Raw genomic sequence first — 22,901 nt, 5'->3', positions numbered from 1 at the left:
GCTCCAATTGTTTCAAATCAATAAAAATACATTTAATTTTATCAAACCGCGCATTAAGTGAGCAATAGTTTTTTCCCCATATAGTCAAAACAAAACATCAACCCTGATTTTAAATAAACACACCTTAAGATCCCATAATCTATGCATCTAAAACAAGCTGCAATTTCAAAGGAACAAATTAAGAAAACAAAAACATTAAGGGATCAAAATAAAAAAAATATTACCAAAAGATAAAAGAAAAAAAAACATTGTAAATTATTATTATAATATATGTTACAATGCATGTTTGCAAATTGTACTTTCCCCGCACTCTTTAATTTTTTTCTTTTAACTTAATAATAAAGCCTTTCAAAAGGTTCTTCTTCACCCACTGCATTTTTTAAATTTATTTATTAGTATTATTATTAAGTGGATGTTCTAACGGGCCTATGATTACAAATGGAAAGTAATCCTCCACCAATATTCGTAAATTTAATTTGGATTCTCTTATTTGAACAAAATCTCCTTCGTATCCTTGAGATTACATATTTAGCTTTATTTAATTTATTCTAAAATGATTATCTTGTGAAAGCATTAAGTCATTTATTTATTATTTTTTTAAAGAAAACGAAAAAACAATGATATTAGACTTTAATATTTTGGAATGGTTATAAAATAACATAAAATCTCAAACATGGAAATCTAAAACATGTAATAATATATTAAGGGGTGTTTAAAAATATAGCAACAATTGCTTTTCAAAATATTTTTCGTTTTAAACTTTAAAATGTATTAAAATAATATATTTTTTTAGTTTTTAAAAATTATTTTTGATATTAATATATCAAAATAATATAAAAACATCAAAATATATTATTTAAAAAAAAATTAAATTCTTTTAAAAATATTTTAAAACACAAAAATAAACACACCCATAATTCACTTTTATATATATATATATATATATATATATATATATATATATATATAACCTTGGGTTGCTAGTGTGAAAACGCAATATGCATTGTTTCTTTCTTCGATATTTTTTTGTTCTCGAGATCTGTTTAGGAACTCAAAGACCACATCACTCCCATGTGAGGTGCTCTGTAAGCAGTGAAGTGATGTAAATGGCTATAAGCCACAACTACTACTCTTGCCGTAAATGCATCTTTTCACCGTTTATACATCCTTGGAACGCTCTCCACGTTGCCCAAGGGCTAAGGCATCCACACCTGGCATTTGCATACATCAAATCCAAATCTTTTTTTTCTTTTCTCCTCGCGAACCAAAACCAGAACCACACAAGGCTATATCTTAGATACAAAATCTAGTTCTCTCTGATTTTCTTCTTTACCTAAATCTATTTCTCTCTGATTTCTTACCTTCCATCTCACTATCTAGTTCTATTTACATGTACATTGGCTTCTGTACGTTTGGGATCTTGGGATGGAGCGAATTTGTAGAGTGTTGCAAGGGTTGAAACCTGCATTGCTTATGGTGTTGGTTCAAGTTGCATTTGCGGCAGTTAATGTTCTGTACAAATTGGCAGCAAATGATGGGATGAACTTGAAGATTATCGTTGCTTATAGATTCATATTTGCCACTGCTTTCATGGCACCTCTTGCATTCATCGTTGAGAGGTTTGGTCTCTTTGCTTCTTTAACCATCTCTCTCAAGTAGCTACTCTTCGAAATATCATAAAATCTGGGCATTCAATCTAATGTTCCTTATTGTTTACAATATTCTTACAAATATTCAGAAACTTTCAAACTATCAATGCATGCAAGAGAAAGGAGTTTTTGTTCGTTTTCTACCTGTCTCTTTGTCCATTGGCGGAATAAAATTGTTTCACTTTGCTCTTTAACGATTTTTTACTATAAAGTTTTCCGTATTTTGTGGTTTTTCCTCGTCAAAGCATCAAATGGTCTTACGCGGATTTTTTTTTTATTATAAAGTTTTCCGTATTTTGTGGTTTTTACTCGTCAAAGCATCAAATGGTCTTACGCGGATTTTTTTATTATTATAAAGTTTTCCGTATTTTGTGGTTTTTTTATATATATATATATAAAGGATGACTGCTGCTCATACTAGTCAACCATATCATTTCATCGTCTCTTTCATTCCTGAACTTTTTTAATTAATATTTTATGTTATTTTTCATAATCAGAATTTTCTTTATATAATTTTAGGTTTTAAAAAACTCTAATTTCTTAATATATAATTTTAAACTGTAATTTTTAAGATTTAAAAAACCTTAACTTTCTATCTTTTATTTTACTATATGATCATGTGTCAATTCATGTCGTCATTTAATAATTCTATGTAAAGTTTTAATCAGTAAATCTGGTCTCGCGAGACAAGCATCTTTAGCCATTCCCAGGGTTCTTCAAATCTTCTTTTCTTAATTGCAGGAATTGTCATGAAATTACTACTATATATATATATATATAATTCCTGCAATTAAGAAAAGAAGATCAGTAAATCTGGAATGGCTAAAGATGCTTGTCTCGCGAGACCAGATTTACTGATTAAAATCTTCTTTTCTTAATTGCAGGAATTGTCATGAAATTACTACTATATATATATATATATATATATATATATATATATATATATATATATATATATATATATATAGTAGTAATTTCATGACAATTCCTGCAATTAAGAAAAGAAGATTTGAAGAACCCTGGGAATGGCTAAAGTTGCTTGTCTCGCGAGACCAGATTTACTATATATATATATATATATATAACCAGAAGATTAGGGGAAAGGAACGAATAAACCAAAAGGTTTTAAAGTCTATAACACACAAAAAAAAGATTAAAAGTTCCATGCATGTACTCGTTTACAATCTAATAATTGTTATGTGTTGTTTTTGCAGGAAGAACAGGGGGAAATTAACGTGGACAGTAATCATTCAAGCATTTTTTTGTGGTTTATTTGGGTAAGCTGCATGTCATCACAGCTCAATGAAAAATTAAGAGAACAAAAATAACAGTTGCTTGACATTCATTGCACTTTCCCTGTTATCGGGTGAGCGGTCTTTATAGTAAACAATCACTTCAAGAGAAATTAGTCAGCATATCAAGTTGATTTGTTTTATAAAGATACGATATCCATGAATTATTTTCTATATATTCCAGGTGTTCGTTCGCTCAAAATGCGTACATCGAAAGCTTGGCCTTAATATCTGCAACTTTTGCCTGTGCCATGGCTAACCTAATTCCAGCTGTTACCTTCATCTTAGCCTTCATATTTAGGTAAGTATACAAGTGCGTTACCTCAGGCAACGTTTTGTTCTATTAGTTTACTGTGCAATTAATGGAAGTGAATATCCTTCATAGTAAATTATAAATCATTATCCCTTTTCTTTTAATGGCTTTGTAAGTGTAGTTTTCAAAATCATTAAGTTCATTCATTGTCCAGAGTTTACTATTTTTTTGTCCTTTCAAAAAGGTGTTTTTTAGTTTATTTTGTAGCATAATAAGTTGGAAGATTTAACAATAAAAGGGCATTTTTAATCAGGGAAATACATTATGATCATCAACATAGAAGGACTAAGTTAATCACTAATAAATATAAGAATTTAAACACATCAACTAATTAAAAACAAAGGCTAGTTTACTCTTTTTCTTTTTTTTTTAATAAATGGTTTACTCTATATTTTTATAGCAAATTTACCATGTTTCTCATTCGTTGAACTTGATCAAAAGGATGGAGAGAATGGAGTTGGCGTCCACAAAAGGAAAGGCAAAGGCTATAGGGACATTGATGGGAATCGGTGGTGCCATGCTTCTCACATTCTACAAAGGCGTAGAAATTATCAACGGGTCAGCAAAAGTTAACCTTTTGCATCATCGTCAGTACTCTCATGCGGCTTCATCTCATGGTCACGGGCGTATCCTGGGCTTTTTCATGGCGTTATTGAATTGCTTGTCTTATTCTTCGTGGTTGATAGTTCAGGTAATTTTTACTACTTGTATTTTAACATACTAATGTTAAAATAAATGAAAAACACTAATTTTATAAAATATTTTACACGATAATATCAAAATGCACGTTATCTATCCCAAAAGAGTTGAATTAGCATGCCTAAGCTGGTCCAAGAAAATTAAATCCAAGAAACATTTGATCTCTTTTTAAAAAGAAATTGCGGTAAATTTTAGACAATAATAATTTCTTCGAGTTTAATTCCTTACTTTTGAGGTTATCTGGAAATGCGACATAATCTTTTTGCTTTTTTTTTTAATAACATGCATGCTTGTTAAATACGCAACAATTGTTTTTTTTTTAACAGCGTCACCTATTAAAAACATGCTTGACAGTGTGGTAGCGGTTGTTTTTTAAATAACTTTTTATGCTGAAATGCATGCCAATGATGTTTTTTCATTTTTTAAAAATTATTTTTGACATCAGCATATCAAAACGATCCAAAACATACAAACCATATTTAATTTTAACAAAAAAAAATTGAATTTTTTAGGAACGCGGTGCAAACGGTTTCTAAGAATAGTGTTCTTTAATAAATTCAAATAATCCCTTCATTGTAGTATAATACGTTAATATATATATATATATTATTGGGAGGAGGTTAAATTCAACATAACCAAGTCTATAAGAAATCATGTTTTTCTTTTCTTTTCTTTTTATCCTTTAGCTAACTAATTAATTTCTCATACTAAAAGAATACTAATTAATTTCCTGCAGTTATAAGCAAATAAGTATATTAATTGATTGTTCGTGGAAACAGGCTAAAATGAGTGCAAGATACCGGAGCCATTATTCAAACTCGGCTTTAGTGTGTGCAATGGGAGCAATCCAAGCAACTGTTTTTGCTCTTTGTCTTGAAAGGGATTGGAATCAATGGAAATTGGGATGGAATATTAGACTCCTCACCGCAGCTTTTTCGGTATATTCATTTTAATGCTCGGCAAGCCATTTATTGATCTCCGATCGAAGATATTCTTTAAACTCTGGTAACTTTTGTTTATCTGTGTTCGCTGATTTAGCGATTCCCTTTTCAAGTGAGAGCTGATTGTGTATGTAGGGAGTCGTGGGCTCTGGTTTGATGGGGATAATTATCTCATGGTGCTTGGCCATGAGAGGTCCATTGTTCGTCGCTATTTTCAGCCCTCTCATGCTTGTGTTAGTTGCCATTGCCGGATCATTGCTATTGGCTGAGAAACTGTATCTTGGAAGGTATCACATTTCTTTTTTTATTAAGGAGGTTTCATATATATAGTTTATCTGAATAATTTCTTTGAATTGATACTGTACTTGTATCAGTAAATTAACTGTTTTTTTCTTTCTATTTAGTTTTAGAAAATTAATTGTTTTTTCTTTATTTTCAGATTTTTTAGTTTATTTAGGTTAATTTTTGAATTTATTTAAATAATTCTAGACCTTGTAGAGATACAGATTACTTGAAAAAATATATTTAATAATAAAATTATAAATAAAATTATATGTGACAACCTTATCGATCTCAATTCTATCTTTTTAATTTGATATCTTTTTGTTTATGTTTCGTCAGCGATAATTTATTAACAAAATTATTACAAATTTCAAATTAAGTTGACATTCTGTAGATATATTTTTAATTTATCATAGGCATTTAGCGTGGAAGATAATTAGTGGTTAGACTTTTATACATAGCCTTATAATTACAAAAACTAGGATACCTTATGGAGTATTGGATTTTATTATATGGTTTAACTTTTTTTTTTTTTTTCTATTCACAGCATATTAGGAGCATTGTTAATCATTTGTGGTTTATATTTTGTACTATGGGGTAAAAGCAAAGAGATGAAGGCAAAAAAACAACTTGCTCCGTCAGAAACCGAAACCTCCCAGGAAGTTGGCATCATTGTTACCTCTCCAACAAAAGATACTTGTTCCGACAACAGCAGAGTAGATATAGGTTCATCGAAAAAATAAAATAATGAAGGAAAATGATGCAGAAAAGAGAAAAAGTGAGGGGATGACAATGTCCCTTGAGACTTCAAATAAAATGACGCAGAGGAGATGAAAGGGAAGGAATGATATATATATATATATATATATATATATATATATATATATATATATATATATATATATATATATATATATATATATATATATATATATATCATGCCGACACTATAGAACATAAAATCCCAGTGCAAGTAGTGATTTTTTATTGAAAAAAAATGTGTTAAACTAGTTAATTAAAATCTTTATTTAACTAGTTAGTTGTAATCTTTATTAAATTATGATAGTTAAAAGTGTAATCTTCTTGTAAATATAAGAGTAAATGTATTCAGAATTTCAATGATGTATGTAGGTGCATGTTGAATATCAATTAATAAGATATACACAGATTCAAAATTGCTTGTTTTTAGTAGTTTATAACAATTCGTATCAGTGACTAAGTTGATAAGAGACCAAGGAAGCAAGAAAAACTCTTCGCAGCAGCAGAAAAATAGTTTTTTTTGTAGCAATAAAATTTCAGTAAACAAGGTAGCAATAGCTTATTTTCGTAGCAGCAACTTATTGTGAAAACAACTAGCAACATCAACATAATAAATTAAACTTGGTTTTTCGATAATTGTGTTGATCAACCAACCATTCCATGCTTTAATGGTCAGTATGATCATTAAAGCATGTAATGGAGGACTTTTTAAGATTGAAGGAGTACTGACAAATCTTTTCTCCAGAAATTATTGAAGAACAAGATCTTTATATCTGGCTTTGCTTCATATGTATGTCACCTACGTATCAAAATCAAAGGCACCCACTCAATCGATACCTTAAACAGTCCTTTAAATACAAACTCTCTCTTGTTTTTCGCCTTCCATATTCTCACTTTTCAGTCATATAAATTGATCATGTTGGTTTTTGTACATTTGGAATTTTGGATGTCACAGATTTGTAATGTGTTAAATGGAATGAAGCCTCCACTGCTTATGATTGTGTGTTTTTTTTTCCTTCAATTTGGCAGTAGATGATGGAACTAGCTTGAAGTTTATGTTATGTATGTAAACATATTTTCAAGTGCTAGCTTTCGGGATATGTTTACAAGATAGTTACACTTTGAAGTATTACAAGATATGGTGGTGCCATCTCAGTTTTGATTTTAATTAACCTAAGAGTTATTTTCTCTTAAAAAGTTTTTAATAGTTAATGATATGTTTTCAACAAGGTCTGTAATTTTTCGTGTATTTTGTGAAAAAGAATCGAACTTTCGCTACCCCTATAGCTTCAAACTAAGAGTTCTTTCAACATATTTATTTTTTTACGATGATCAAATTAGAAAAATATATTACTTTGTTTTTTTTGTCAAAATGATATGAAAACTAATAATAATTATTCATATTAAATCTTAAGTTGTCCCGAATTATTTTGGGGTCTATGCTAAGTTAATATAAGTTCCCTTGTAAAGATTTAAAATGAAATGTTTAAATATTTCATTTAATAAAATTCAAAATCAGCTTAATAATAAGATAAAGATAATAAGAAATAACAAATGTGGAGAATATAAAGGATCAATTGGCGAATTATGTTTCTAAAATGGTATTATCTGCCAAACTTTTTTTTGGATTCGAGGAAACCCCACCTCCCGGAAAGCGCACTTTGTGAGGCCAGGTGAGCGAGTAAAACCCCGGCTGTCCCAAGCTCTTACAAGAGGTGCACGCCCTGACTCGAACTCGAGATCTGCTGTGCAGATCTCAAGCCATTTGCTATCACGCTGCACCCCTTGGGGACATATCTGCCAAACTACTACTTTTTATTCACCACAATAAAATAACATTATGGAATGTAAGAACCAAACATTAAAAACAATGATAAATGTCATGTTGATAAGTTTGGGAGCAACTCAAAACTTGTGGGTTAGACAATTTTAACTGTCAATTACATACTTAATAAAGTATCTCATAAAAAATTAGAAAAAAATACCATATGAATTATGAAAAGATAGAAGACTTTCTTACAAATACCTCATAGTGTGGAGGTGTCCTAAGATGGTAGCAATACCTAATCCTAAAATGGTCAAAATAAGATCTAAAATCGTAGATTGTGTATTTATAAAATATACATACAATAGTAGTACATATTAATTTCTTGTACACAAATCATGTAGTGAGGATATTCATCATAATACTATTATGGAATCAATGAATGCTATATTCTTTAAAGATGAGTTTTCATGGAAAGAAACACGGGAAAATTATTTACTTAAAAGAATGATTAAAGCTAGCTCAAGTGATCATCATCAATCAGAAGATGATGACGATAAAGTTGAGCTTAGAAGGAGTAAAATGGCAAAAAAAACCAAAACATGTATTGCAAGATTCAAAATGGAATTAAAATTTATTGCTCTTGATAAACTCAAAGAGAAAGCCGAATGACTTCAAATTTTCTTAGAGGATATTTCATATTAGTTAAAACAAGTGTCAATTATTTATGTCTATTGCAACATTCATTCATCAATTGAAAAGATACAAAATAATATGTGTAATGATAAGTCTAGACATGTATATTGTAGACATAATGCAACTAAACACTTGCTCTCAAATGAAATTATTTTCATTAACTATGTAAAGTCAAATGAAAATATTGTGAATCTGCTAATAAAAGTTTGTCGAGAGAGCTTGTGTATGATTTAAAGCCCTTAAAATATGAAATAATGTAATGATGATAACCATATCTAATTGATTGGAGATTCTAAGATCTAGGTTCAAATGAAAAACTAAGTTACATAATATTTTTGGGGCACTAGAAAAATATTATTTTCTACTTATTTCTATGATGAAATAAGTGTTAATTGCAACGTGATAAAGGATGAGCTAAACTCTTAATGATTTTCAAATCTTAGTACACCAAATGGAGTGCAACATAATATTCTTAAGATAAGATGAGTGAGAAATATGGTTGTTTCTTTAAGAATTTTGATATAAATTGAATTCTCTAAAGCACTCATGAGCACAAAAATTATTCGGGATTAAAATGAACATAACAATAAGAACATAAATAAATCTCGAGATAAAAAACTAATATAAGTACGATGTCTTAATTTATATAAAAAACTAAATAGTTCTATTTAATCCAGTAAATTCTATATACAGTATTTCACAATGAAGATTCAAATACAATGATATCACTTTTTACAAAGGAGTTGAAATTCACATCTGTTCAACAAACATTAAACTTCTACATCATAGTAATGGTCAGCGACACCAGGTGGCTTCATCTCATCATAAACTTGTCACGGGCTTTTTTAACGGCATTCAAGAAATAGAAATAAATATAATTCAGTGCTAGTATTGTTTCTTTCCTGTAGAACAAGGGGAATACCGCTTTTAGATAAACAACGTTAGCTCACAATCTTCGCTAGCTAATTGTAACAATTTCTTTTATTTCTTTGGCAAAAAATAAAAGCAGGTAGATAGACTCATTGATTGTGGAAGCAGGCTAAGGTGATGAGAGGTCTATTGTTTGTCTCTGTTTTCAATCCTCTCATGCTTGTGCTGGTTGCCATTCCCGGCTCCTCAGAGCTGGACGAGAAACTAGACATTGGAAGGTATTGTGTTTTCTCTTCAATAGATTCAGTTTCCATTCTATTCACATAAATTTATTATTATTATTATATTTATTACGTTAATTTTACATTAGTTTAATCAACATACTTACAACAAAATTAACCTTTAATGACATTTGTCTAAAAAACTTACTCAAATAAATATTATGATAGATATACATGATAATGGCATTTCATAATTGTTATTAAGATCCATCTCTAACGGCATTTTTTTTTCAATTTTAGTGACAATTATGGTATATAAAGGCATCTTCGAATGCCATTAAATCTTAAACATTTAATATAAATGTTTTTAAATTCAATATTGGTAAAGTTCTATCATATTTGCTACAAAAATTGATATAAATACTTTTAAAGTTAAATAAATGTCTCCAAACACATATAATAAAGACAATTGATGGAAATGTTTTTATAACATGTTCTTACTTAAATGCTGTATAGTTATGGAATAATTTACACTAAAAATTTTATTTGGTTTCAGTGATGAATGATATATTGATTATTATTATTATTGTTGTTGTTGTTGTTGTTGTAAGATTGTAATATCCTTGTGAAAATTCCACAATTTACCCACGATGAATTTATATGGTCAGTTTGATCTAGGGGTGAGCAAAAAAATCAAAAAACTAATTAAATCGAGAAAACTAGAAAAAAAATAACCGAAAAAACCAAACCGTGAAAAAAAACCGAATAAACCGATTAGAATTTTAAAAAAACCGACTGGTTTGGTTCGGTTTTATAAGCTTGAAACCGAAAAAACCAAACCAAACCCAAACCGAAAAAAACCGAGCCAAAACCGAAAAACCGAGCCAAACCGATTTGAACTGGTTTTTTTCTAAAAAAACGAAACGGAACCGAAACCGGTCAGTTTGAACCGGTTTTGGTTCGGTTTCAATTTTTTTTTAAAAAAATAATTTCAGTTTGGTTATTTTTTTTTAATAAAAACCGAATTGAACTGAAAATAATCACATCTAAATTTACCTGTTTTCTTTCTTTTTAAATTATAGAATAACAGGATTAATAACAATCATTGGCGGTTTATATTTTGTGCTATATATGAGGGAAGGCAAAGAGTCAAAGAAGATGTACACCAAGGAGGAAGTTGAAACAATTACCCATATTACTTCTTCACGAAACTATTAGTAACGAAAATAACAAGATCAGCTCTTAGAGATGGTTTAAGCAAAGGATATATATTTGATTATCACAGTAAATATGAAAGTTAATTTTGATTATGTTTTATATAAAACTCAATCAAATTAAATTTCGAGTATTTATTTCAGATGGTGTTCATGCTATTATTCCTCTTCATATAAATGCTCGTGACATAAATTTAATCCAAATTTGAGTTTTCAAATAAATAAGATTAAAATAGTAAATTTGGTTTGTAAAAAAATAATAATTATAAACCTCCCTCCTTTAATTCCCAAATTGGAAGAAATATTGTTTTATTTATTAATTCGTGTAGGACCAACGTAACCATTGCGCTTCACCCACAGAAACCAACTGCCATTTGAAATACTTATGTCTGCTCTGCCGCCTTCTCTTCTGCCCACAAAACCCACCAAAAACCACAATCAATTCCAGTCATTCTCTCTCAAATCATGCCTTTCCCTTTTAGAAATCTGCAAGTTTACCACCGAGTTTGCTCAACTCCATGCCCGACTCACTAAACTTGGCTTCATTAAAAACCCACTGGCCCTCACTAGACTCTTGTGCTATTCATCAATCTCTCAATATGCAAACATCAACTATGCTCAGTCAATCTTTAATTTTGATAAAAACCCAAATACATTTGCTTATAATGTAATGATTAGAGGCTACGCCCAGAGAGAAAAACCCGAAAATGTGCTTTCTTTATTTTATAGCATGCTTTGTAATGCCAATTCTGGGCAAAATAAGCTAACTTTCCCTTTTGTTTTGAAAGCATGCTCTCAGGTTAGAGCAATTGAAGAGGGTAAACAAGTTCATGGGCTGGTTTTTAAACATGGGTTGAGTGAAGATCTTTTTGTGCAAAATAGTTTGATTAGCATGTACTCATCCTGTGGGTTAATTGGCTTTGCTTGTCAAGTGTTTAATAAAATAGATGACCCGGATGTTGTTTCATGGAATTCGATGATCAGTGGGTTGGTTGATTTGGGTTTTGTCGAGGAGGGGAAGCAAATGTTCGATAGAATGTCAAAGAGGAGTTTAGTTACATGGAATTGTTTGATTGATGGGTATGTTAAGGCTGGATTGTTGATGGAGGCTAGAGAGTTGTTTGATCAAATGGTGGGAAAGAATTCGGTTTCTTGAAATACCATGATTGATGGGTATGTGAGTTTGGGTCTAATGGAGGATGCGAAAGGATTTTTTGATAAGATGCCGTGGGAAATGAAGGATGTAATCACTTTTAATTTGATGATTGATGGGTATGCAAGAGAGGGTAGACATAAAGAGATATTAGAGATATTTAAAGAGATGCGTGTGGCTAAAATTAAACCCTAGAGGTTTACCATGGTAAGTGTGCTTACGGCTTGTTCTTATTTGGGGGCTTTGGAGCAAGGTGAATGGATGCAAGCTCACATAGAGAAAAATGGGATTGATGTGGATTCTGTTCTGGGTACCGCTTTGGTTGAGATGTTTGCGAAGTGTGGAAGCATTGAGAGGGCTCTTTCAGTGTTCAAAAGTATAGAGGAGAGAGATGTGGGGGCATGGAACTCAATAATTCATAAACTAGCTGCTCATGGTCATGGCCAAGAGGCTTTCACAATTTTTTCAGACATGTTGAGGTCAAATACTCTACCGGATGGCATAACTTTTCTCGGCTTATTAAGTGTATGCCGCCATTTGGGGCTCGTTGATGAAGGAAAAAGATTTTTTCAACTCATGAGTGAAGAATATGGCCTAGTGCCAAAGGTTGAGCATTATGGTTGTATGGTGGATCTTCTCTGTCATGCAGATCTTTTAGAGGAAGCGAGGGACTTGATAGACTCTTCACATGCGTCACAGATGAAATCCAGTGTTCCCATGTGGGGTGCTCTTCTTGGAGCTTCATGTCAGCTAAAAAATATAGTGATGGGTGAATATGCTGCCAAACATCTTTTGCAATTAGACCCTTTTAATGGCAGCTGTTACACAGTTTTATCCAACTTGTACTCAGCTGCAGGCTTGTATGAGAAAGCCATTGAAGTAAGGAATGAGATGAAGAAACAAGGACTAGAGAAGATCCCAGGCAGTAGTTCAATGGAAATAGATGGTCTAGTTCTTGATTTTTAGGTGGGTTCTTGTTCTCTTGAATAGTTCTGTTGAATAATGCGCCTTGTCTCTCCGACTACTTGTGTGGCATCTAATATAAACTCATTTAAGTTGTCCTCGCATCTAAAAAATAAGATGGGTGATACCTTAGCAAGACAGGAAAAGAAACAAGAACAAACTGATACGATAAGTGGCCACCCATTTCATCCTTGTGGACATGGCAAATACCATAACTTGGATTACGAAGGGAAAAAAATGCCCTAGTTGGAGAGGACTTGATACAAAGAACTGAAATAAGGCTCACTGTCAAAAGAGATACTTTAGCTAGAAAATTTGCAAAACACAAAACAAATATGACAGCAAAAGCAACTAACAATGGCTTAAAAAGCCTTCCATTCGAGCGAAGATCCTTAGTAAAATCTATAATAGGAATTTGAACTCTAGGACCAACAAAATATCCATACGTGAAAGACAGAAATAAGAAACTTTCAAGTGCTTTATCTACTTAAAAAATAAGAGAAACAAATAAGTAAATCGTGGTTTTCCACCACCACCTCCGCCAAGCTTAGGACCATTTGGTGCAGCACCCTTAGGCCTGCCCTTGGACTATGTCTTGGCCATCAACTCGACTTTCCCTGCCTTCTTTTCATCCCTAGTTTTCTTGATTCTTTCTTCGATTTCACTTAAAATAACAAAAACAACAATTAAAATAAAAGCACAAAGAATCCACCTACACACCTTAGTAAATAAAAACCAAAGGCAACACCTCCCAATTCACAAATCACAAGAGATTAAAAGTGAGAGAGCATACCATAGAGCAAAATCACAGACCTTAGGCTTCTCAGTTCTCCTCTTTTGTATAAATTTCAAAGTAGCACCAGCTATAGACCTTGAGTAAAGCTTCTTAAAGGTTTGGCGCTTCTTCTTAACAGCCTTAATGACGATGTCTTATTAACAAACAACAACTAAATCATGAGTAGATTGAAGGAAAAAAGCCCCACAAAGAATATTCAATTTCAGATATGGCAATACCTTTTTGTGATGTTTCTTTTACATAGGTGTCCATGTAAGTCTGGAAGGCTTAAAGCGATTATGAAAATAGCTCTTGCATTTCAAATCCTTTCACTCCTTTCTGATACCCAAAAAGATATATTGTCTAGACTTTGTATTAAACTTTGACCTCTCATCACTAGAGTAGTTCACTGAAGTGCTTGTCCATAACTTTTCTGCTACTTTCCTATCTAGTGTTGCCCTAGGTGATCTGTTAATCAAGAAACATGTCATATTCATTGCTTCTGCCCAAAAGTTCTTAACAAACCTTGCATTTAGCTTGAGACACCTTGTTTTTTCAACTATTGTCCTGTTCATCCTTTCCGCTACACCATTATGTTGTGGTGTCTTGTGTACTGTGAAGTGTCTTTTGATCCCATGTTGCTCACACACCTTCATGAACTTTGAATCTGTAAACACAATACCATTATCTGACCTAATGCATTTGATCTTCCTCCCTATCTGGTTTTCTACTTCTACTTCTCATACCTTAAACTTAGCAAATGCTTCTAACTTATGTCACATAAAGTACACCCAAATCTTTCATGAATAGTCATTAATGAAGATTATGAAATACATGTATCCTCCACGTGATGCTACATTTACTAAACTATAAACATTTGTATGAATATAGTAAAAAATCATCTATGTCTTATGTATGGATGTCTTGAACTACATGTTATTTTGTTTTCCAAGAACACAATACCTGCATAAATCAAGCTTACATGTTGTGACACCCATCAATAAATTTTTCTTATGAAGCTCCATCATCTTATGCTCACTCATATGGCCTAATCGCATGTGCCACAAAACTGTGTGATCTGACTCAGATTCTATAATTGCAGCTCCACCTACAACTATGATACCTAGTTGTCTATAAATATTTCCCAGCAATATTTATCCCTTCATGACTATCATAACACCTTTACTCATCTTCAATACTACACCTTCCGACTTGAGGTTAAACCCATTACAGTTTAACTTTAATATATTAATTTTGATATTTCTTATTCCAATAACTTTGCATAGATCATTGTTACCCATATAGAATCAGAGTTGACTAACTTGTAGTTGTCTAACCAATCTTTATTGGGAGTCATGTGATAAGAACATACTGAATCCAATATCCAAGAATTTATGGGATGATCTGAAATAGATGAAATAAAAAGCATGTCTTTATCGCCGCTCTCTAAGTTTTCTTCCACTACATTCATAGACTTTGATAAACTCTTTTTGTTCTCTGCATCCCACTTCTTTATCTTTGGATATTCTCATTTTATGTGTTATGTTTTTCCACACTTATAACATTGAATATCCTTCCCTTTACTGGATTTGGATCGAGTTTTGTTATTCCTCAATTTGTTTCGAGATTTATTTCTCCTACGCTTCTGATTACTCCTCACCGCTAGCCTTTTTCCTTGTGAATTTCCATCACCAGTTTTATTCCTTAAATTAAAGCTTAATAGGGCACCAGTGGTCTCTTCCGATACGAGAGTTTCTTTCCCCCACATCAGAGGTGTAACTAAATTTCCATATATAGAAGAAGGAGGTAGGGAATTCAGTAACATCAGCGTCTTGTCTTTGTCATTAAACCTCACATCAATTTGCTTTAAATTGTTAACGATCTGATTGAACATATTGATATACTAATTTAAATATGTACTCTCTTACATCTTAAGACTAGACAATTTCTTTTTTGGATAAAGTTTGTTCGACAATGACTTAGACATATATCGATTTTCCCGTTTTGCCCAAACTACCATCGGTGATTCCTCATCCATGATATGATACATCATATCATCATTTAGACAAAGCCTAATAGTTGCCACAACCCTCGTTTCCAGATCATGTTAATCTATATCGTCCATGTCTTCCGGTTGTTGTCCGTATAATGCTTTCACCATGCCCTGCTGCACCAATAGATCCTTTACCCTCCTCTGCCATAATCCAAAATTGCTCATCCATCAAACTTGATCATGTTGAGTTATGCAAAAGAAATCACTAACATCATAAACAGGTTATGATACCAATTGTTATGAAAAACCTACAACAATTATTAATGGATATTGCAATAGAAAATTAAGAAACCATAAAAAATATAAGATTTAACATGTTTCGGCAATATGCCTACATCCACAAGAACGAAGAGCTTTTATTTTTCACTATATCAAAAATTGGGTTATATATTATGCATTTATAGTAGACCTTAAACCGTTTAAGAAAACTTAGTCGCCCAAGGAGCCCTAACCGTCAAAGGAGTATTATTTTTTTTCCTAATACCTCTTTACCATTTCGCTTCGCTCTCCTCCACCTCGACATCTGTCTATGAGTCATAAACTACAACACAAGGTTAGGTTCAATTAGTACCCTCTGGTTAAACTAGAGTGGGTTTGGCAAAAAAAAAAACAAGAAGAATTCTAAAGTGAGTTTGGTATAAAAAGGGAATTGAATCGGTGAGAAGTTTTAGCTTGGCTTAGAGAGGGTTTTTCTTAAGGGAATTGAATCAGTGAGAAGATTTAGGCCCTCCAACCCCTTCATCAAACCTTGGAAGCACCATTGCATAAATTCTAGCTTTGATTTTGTTACCAATGAAGATAGAGATTGTGATTTTTAGGAGAGACAAAGCAGTACAAGATAAAGTGTAGAGTGCAAGTGTGATATATTGTTTCTCATATATTATATACGAGGATAATTTCATTTTTTAATTCTTTTTGATATTTTTGTTTGACCTATAATGTAAAGTGTAATTTCTCAGAAGTGAAAAGGCAATCAAACTATAGGATGTTTTTTGTAATTATCCCTAAAGTTTTTGTGTAAATTCTATCTATAATTAAATCAATCATGTTTATGTTTGATAGATTGCTCTAAAATCTATTTAAACTTATATATTTGTTTTTTAATTGATTTGTTATATATATAACATTATGAAATTGTAGATGTTGAAGTAAATCATCTATAATTTCATGTTTGTTCAAAAAAATAAAAACTCTTTGTCGCACCCTCCCGAGAGCTCGACATCGCGGCGACACTTCCTCCGTAGCGGTGATTCGATGTTGGGGTCTTTCTGTTGTGAAAAAGGGAGTCGCCACCTAGTATTATGGTCACTAGGAAACCTAACTGGTCTTTCAGAAATTCTAAGGCAAGGGACTGGTTGCGTAAAGGGAAGGTTTTAGCACCCCTAGTACGCCCTACCTAAGGTAAGCTGCTTGGTGTTTGATTTGCCTTATAAATGTTATGGTGTTGATGTTCTCTAATCCCATCAGTTTCCTAGGATAAGTCTGCTCTGATGAACGAAATCTAGGGTGCTTTAAAAACCTATTTTTTGTCTCGTAAACCGTGGAGTAAAAAAAATTGAAATGTCCTTGATTATAATCAAGGCTTCTTTCAAGGATTTGTGCGGATTTATTATTCCTAGAAAATTATTTTGGATATTTACCACTCCGGGTTTCTTTATCCAAATATTAACAGTGAATAATAACAAATTATTTCCAATAATATTTTGGATATTCGTCCTTTAAGGATTTCTTTATCCAAACATTAGAGGTGAATAATAGATGAATTCCCCCAAAATAAGATTTTAATATTTTTTGGAATATTGGCCAATACCCTTTGGAGTTTTACAAACATGTTGTAAAATCCAGAAATGCAAGAAAAACGATTTTTGTTGTGTTTAAGAAATCCATGCGAAAACACATTTTCAAAACTTCAAATATTTGTTTTTTATATACAAAAAACGTAAAAACAATGTTAGGGTATTAGCCATATGCAGGAAAGCAAAACAGTTTTCATTTTATATTTTTTTTTTATGTCTCGACGAAAACCGGGTATTTTCATACCGGACTTGTATCTTTATAGTACAAAAATACAACCTTGCAGAAAATCACAGATTTTTTAAATACATCTTTGAAGAAAACTTTTTGAATGGGCCAGACCCGGCCCAAAAGGAAAATGGGCCGAAATCAGCCCAAAAATAAAATGGACCTACTTTCTACAGGGCTGGACTCAGCCCAGCCCAAACCACATGACTGGTTACTGTTCACTGTACACAGTAACACGTTAATTAATTTTCCAGTTACTGTGCACATGCACAGTAACCGGGTAATTATTATTCTCACCTTAACAAAGTAAACTGCATGCAAAAGACCACGTTACTGTTCAAGTGAATTAAATTTCACTTGAACAGTGCAAACACGAAGCAAAGAATGCTCACGGTGCGGGAGGTGAAGAGAACAGACCTGGGAACGAACGGATAACGGTGGCGAAGGCTTGCTGGCTGGTCGATCAGTGCTGCCGTCCGCTTCAGCTTTCCCCCCTTTATTCTCTGTTGGCGTTCTTCTTCTGAGTTTCCTCCTCTACAATCTTCGGTCCTCTCTCTTTCTTCTGGTTTTCTGCACTTCTTCTTCCCTGTTTCTGCAGGTTTTATATGCAAGAAAATGAAAGCAAAGACCAAAAAAGATGATGAGCTGGTGCGGTTGGTGGTGTTGCTGCGGCTGCCCTTCCTCCTCGTTTGTGCAGCTGCGGGTGCGGTTGGTGGTGTTGCTGCGGCTGCTCTTCCTCCTGGTGTGGCTGCTGGGACGAAGGAATGATGAGCTGGTGCGGTTGGTGGTGTTGCTGCCACTGCTTTTCCTCCTCTCTGGTGTTGCTGCTGCTCTTGCTTATGGCTGCTCACAGTGGTCGTCTCCTTCACGGGTGGAAGAAAGTCTTCTGCTGGCATGGCAAAGGATCGGCACCCTTGGAGTCTCGGTTTTCTGCTCCTTTACTGTCCTTTGGCCTCCCCTCTTACTTCTCCATCTCTGTAATGAGCTGCTGTTAGCAGCGAAGAGGAAGGGAGAGTGAAGGGCCGGCGCAGGAGCGGGAGCTGCACCCCAATCAAACAGAAAGTCCACCTTGCTCTGGGCATAAGTCGGCAGCAGGAATGGATTGTTGGGCTACATCAGTTGTCCATTGGCTATCGGCTATAGTGCTACTCCATTCCCTAGCAGAAATCCCGTAGTCAGTGGGAGGGAGTGCATAATCAGCAGCTGGAACTGTTTCCTCCTCTTCCTGTTGCTCTCTCACTATTTGTCAATCTCTCCTCTGCTTCCTTACGAACCCTGTCTGTCTCTTTTTTCGTTTTTTTCGAAAGGTTTCCCAACTCTCTGTTTCTTTCTTCCTACGCTGCCCAATTCCCCTTCATGTCTCCCTCCATTCCTTTTTATTTTTCATGTTCTCCTCCCTTCTCCGTTTCCTTCCTGTTCTTCTCTTCTGTATTCCCCTCTCAACAGTTCTTGGCGTGGCTGCTGGGATGAAGAATATGATGAGCTGGCGATGGCGTTCTTCCCTCTGTTTTTGTTCCTGCTCCTTCTCTGTTTTCCCGTGGGCTGCTGCTTCGTTGCACCGCTGGAGGAGAAGGAACTGCTGAGAAGAAAATGGTTGCTGCTGCTGTGGGGTTCGGTGGAGGCTGGTCTTAAGAGAAGCTGCTGGATCGTGGGGGAGAATCTGGTGGTGTTGGGAGGAAGCTGGCGATGCCTCACGGTGGTCAGGAAGGTGGCGGTGTACTTCCAAACGGTGGAGGGAGAGAGCAGAGAGAGAGGTTACCGTTCTTCTCTTCCCCCCTGTTTTCCTCCTTTAACTGCCATTTTCTCTCATTCAAAACTTTCCCCCCCTTTTAGTTTTCCAGCCCTCTCTCCCGTTTTCAAAAACTCTTCTCCTCTTTTCAAAAACTCTCCTCCTCCTTTCTAATTTTCCAGCCCTCTCTCCTTTTCAAAAAACTCTTCCCCCCCTTTTGCAGCTGCGTCAAAGGGGAGCGGGGCAGCAGCATGCGCATGGGGAGCAGGGGACACCAAGCCAGGGCAGCCTGCGCTGCTCCCCACTCCTGAGGGTCTCGGGCAGCGGCATGCACATGGGGTGAATGGTGTCTACACTATTTTGGGGTTTTTCTTTTTATTTTTTATTTTTATGGGGATCCAAAAATGGGTTACAACAGATGCCCCCTCTTTATAATACTTACGGAGCAGAGATTTTGCGTAGTAAGTTTTATAAAGATAAATAAAACTGAATTTCTGAAACTGATATTGTTGAAGCTTGATCGATCTGAAACTTTGTCTTCATGGCTATTCCCCTTCAACCCGAAACAACGATCAAAACTTTGTCATCTTGAGATCCCAATCTGGCGATCCTCTGACTTCTAACTTTGATTAATTTAACTTGGAATTCCATTCTGAGATCCCTTCTGGCAATCTCTTTTAACCAAAAAATTTATATTTGCAGCTTGGCCAACCTGAAATCCCATCTGGCGATTTCCCTTAGCCAAAGCTGATATCTGTGTTGCGGTTGGGTTAACCTGAGATCCCTTCTGGCGATCTCCTTTAACCAAAACCCAAAAAAACTATTTTACAGCTCGGTCAACCTGGAATCCCATCTGGCGATTCCCTTTAACCAAAGCTGAAAGATGAGATCCCTTCTGGCGATCTCTTAAAATTCCTAGAAAACTCCACGCTTTTCTAAGGAATGGTCTCAATATCGGGTGACCTGCCCATCTTAAGATTCTTAGAAAACTTCACGCTTTTCTAAGAAACGGTCTCAATATCAGGTGACCGGCCCATCTTAAAATTCTTAGAAAACTCCACGCTTTTCTAAGAAACGGTTTCAATATCAGGTAACCAGCCCCTCTTAAAATTCTTTAGAAAACTCCAAGCTTTTCTAAGGAATGGTCTCAATATCGGGTGACCTGCCCATCTTAAGATTCTTAGAAAACTCCACACTTTTCTAAGAAACGGTCTCAATATCAGGTGACCGGCCCATCTTAAAATTCTTAGAAAACTCCACGCTTTTCTAAGAAACGGTTTCAATATCAGGTAACCGGCCCCTCTTAAAATTCTTTAGAAAACTCTACGCTTTTCTAAGGAATGGTCTCAATATCAGGTGACCTGCCCATCTTAAAATTCCTAGAAAACTCCACGCTTTTCTAAGGAATGGTCTCAATATCAGGTGACCGGCCCATCTTAAAATTCTTAGAAAACTCCACGCTTTTCTAAGAAACGGTCTCAATATCAGGTAACCGGCCCCTCTTAAAATTCTTTAGAAAACTCCACGCTTTTCTAAGGAATGGTCTCAATATCGGGTGACCTGCCCATCTTAAAATTCTTTAGAAAACTCCATGCTTTTCTAAGGAATGGTCTCAATATCGGGTGACCTGCCCATTGTAAGATTCTTAGAAAACTCCACGCTTTTCTAAGAAATGGTCTCAATATCAGGTGACCGGCCCATCTTAAAATTCTTAGAAAACTCCACGCTTTTCTAAGAAACAGTTTCAATATCAGGTAACCGGCCCCTCTTAAAATTCTTTAGAAAACTCCACGCTTTTCTAAGGAATGGTCTCAATATTGGGTGACCTGCCCATCTTAAAATTCTTTAGAAAACTCCACGCTTTTCTAAGGAATGGTCTCAATATCGGGTGACCTGCCCATTGTAAGATTCTTAGAAAACTCCACGCTTTTCTAAGAACGGTCTCAATATCAGGTGACCGGCCCATCTTAAAATTCTTAGAAAACTCCACGCTTTTCTAAGAAACGGTTTCAATATCAGGTAACCGGCCCCTCTTAAAATTCTTTAGAAAACTCCACGCTTTTCTAAGGAATGGTCTCAATATCGGGTGACCTGCCCATTGTAAGATTCTTAGAAAACTCCACGCTTTTCTAAGAACGGTCTCAATATCAGGTGACCGGCCCATTTTAACATTCTTAGAAAACTCCACGCTTTTCTAAGAAACGGTCTCAATATCAGGTGACCGGCCCATCTTAAAATTCTTAGAAAACTCCACGCTTTTCTAAGAAACGGTTTCAATATCAGGTAACCGGCCCCTCTTAAAATTCTTTAGAAAACTCCACGCTTTTCTAAGGAATGGTCTCAATATCGGGTGACCTGCCCATTGTAAGATTCTTAGAAAACTCCACGCTTTTCTAAGAATGGTCTCAATATCAGGTGACCGGCCCATCTTAAAATTCTTAGAAAACTCCACGCTTTTCTAAGAAACGGTTTCAATATCAGGTAACCGGCCCCTCTTAAAATTCTTTAGAAAACTCCACGCTTTTCTAAGGAATGGTCTCAATATCGAGTGACCTGCCCATCTTAAAATTCTTTAGAAAACTCCACGCTTTTCTAAGGAATGGTCTCAATATCGGGTGACCTGCCCATTGTAAGATTCTTAGAATACTCCACGCTTTTCTAAGAAACGGTCTCAATATCAGGTGACCGGCCCATCTTAAAATGCTTAGAAAACTCCACGCTTTTCCTAGAAACGGTTTCAATATCAGGTAACCGGCCCCTCTTAAAATTCCTAGAAAACTCCACGCTTTTCTAAGGAATGGTCTCAATATCGGATGACCTGCCCATCTTAAGATTCTTAGAAAACTCCATGCTTTTCTAAGAAACGGTCTCAATATCAGGTGACCGGCCCATCTTAAAATTCTTAGAAAACTCCACGCTTTTCCAAGAAACGGTTTCAATATCAGGTAACCGGCCCCTCTTAAAATTCCTAGAAAACTCCACGCTTTTCTAAGGAATGGTCTCAATATCGGGTGACCAGCCCCTCTTAAAAATCTTTAGAAAACTCCACGCTTTTCTAAGGAATGGTCTCAATATCGGGTGACCTGCCCATCTTAAGATTCTTAGAAAACTCCATGCTTTTTCTAAAAGGTGGTCTCAATGTCGGGTGACCTGCCCGTTTTGAATCTCAAAAGAAATCATCTTACCTCAAGGAATGAAGCAGTGCTAGTTCACAAATGTCCTCCGCAGTTCTATTGAACTGAGATTCAGTATCTCAGCGGTTCCCAAAAACTTGGAATCATTTTGGCTTTCGCCACACCTTTCCTGCCAGGTTAATGTTTATAACAGTATAGTATGCATGCTTTTGTTACCTATTTTGGAAACATAGGTTCCCCTTTCCGTCGTAGCCTTCTTTGAGCTACTGTTTCCATTTATTTGCATGTCCTGTCCTTTTCGAACCAGAATATGCTCCACGCGCTACACTTCTTATCCTCTTGGTGAAGAGATCTTTGGTTCCTTCTGGGGC

The 22,901-nt window shown here is 34.6% G+C and overlaps 2 protein-coding genes and 1 pseudogene across 2 annotated transcripts; 2 read left to right on the top strand and 1 right to left on the bottom strand.

The window, feature by feature from the left end:
• The first annotated feature begins 1,021 nt into the window (after positions 1-1,021).
• On the top strand, positions 1,022-6,045 carry LOC7479336 (WAT1-related protein At1g25270). The gene is made up of 7 exons (XM_024582878.2): positions 1,022-1,619; positions 2,864-2,926; positions 3,126-3,242; positions 3,696-3,945; positions 4,733-4,891; positions 5,030-5,181; positions 5,724-6,045. Exons 1-7 carry the CDS (start codon positions 1,426-1,428, stop codon positions 5,917-5,919), a joined length of 1,131 nt encoding a protein of 376 aa, XP_024438646.2. The 5' UTR covers positions 1,022-1,425; the 3' UTR covers positions 5,920-6,045.
• Positions 6,046-12,058: 6,013 nt separating this feature from the next.
• Positions 12,059-12,820, top strand: LOC7479334 (pentatricopeptide repeat-containing protein At3g62890). The gene has a single exon (XM_024593610.2). The coding sequence runs from the start codon at positions 12,059-12,061 to the stop codon at positions 12,818-12,820; it is 762 nt and encodes a 253-aa protein (XP_024449378.2).
• Positions 12,821-13,300: 480 nt separating this feature from the next.
• Positions 13,301-16,168, bottom strand: LOC112326265 (60S ribosomal protein L24-like; annotated as a pseudogene).
• Between the last annotated feature and the right edge of the window lie 6,733 nt (positions 16,169-22,901).

This window comes from Populus trichocarpa, chromosome 1, assembly GCF_000002775.5.
Source record: "Populus trichocarpa isolate Nisqually-1 chromosome 1, P.trichocarpa_v4.1, whole genome shotgun sequence".
NCBI classification, from domain to species: domain Eukaryota; kingdom Viridiplantae; phylum Streptophyta; class Magnoliopsida; order Malpighiales; family Salicaceae; genus Populus; species Populus trichocarpa.
This window is presented reverse-complemented; position numbering and strand designations above follow the sequence as displayed.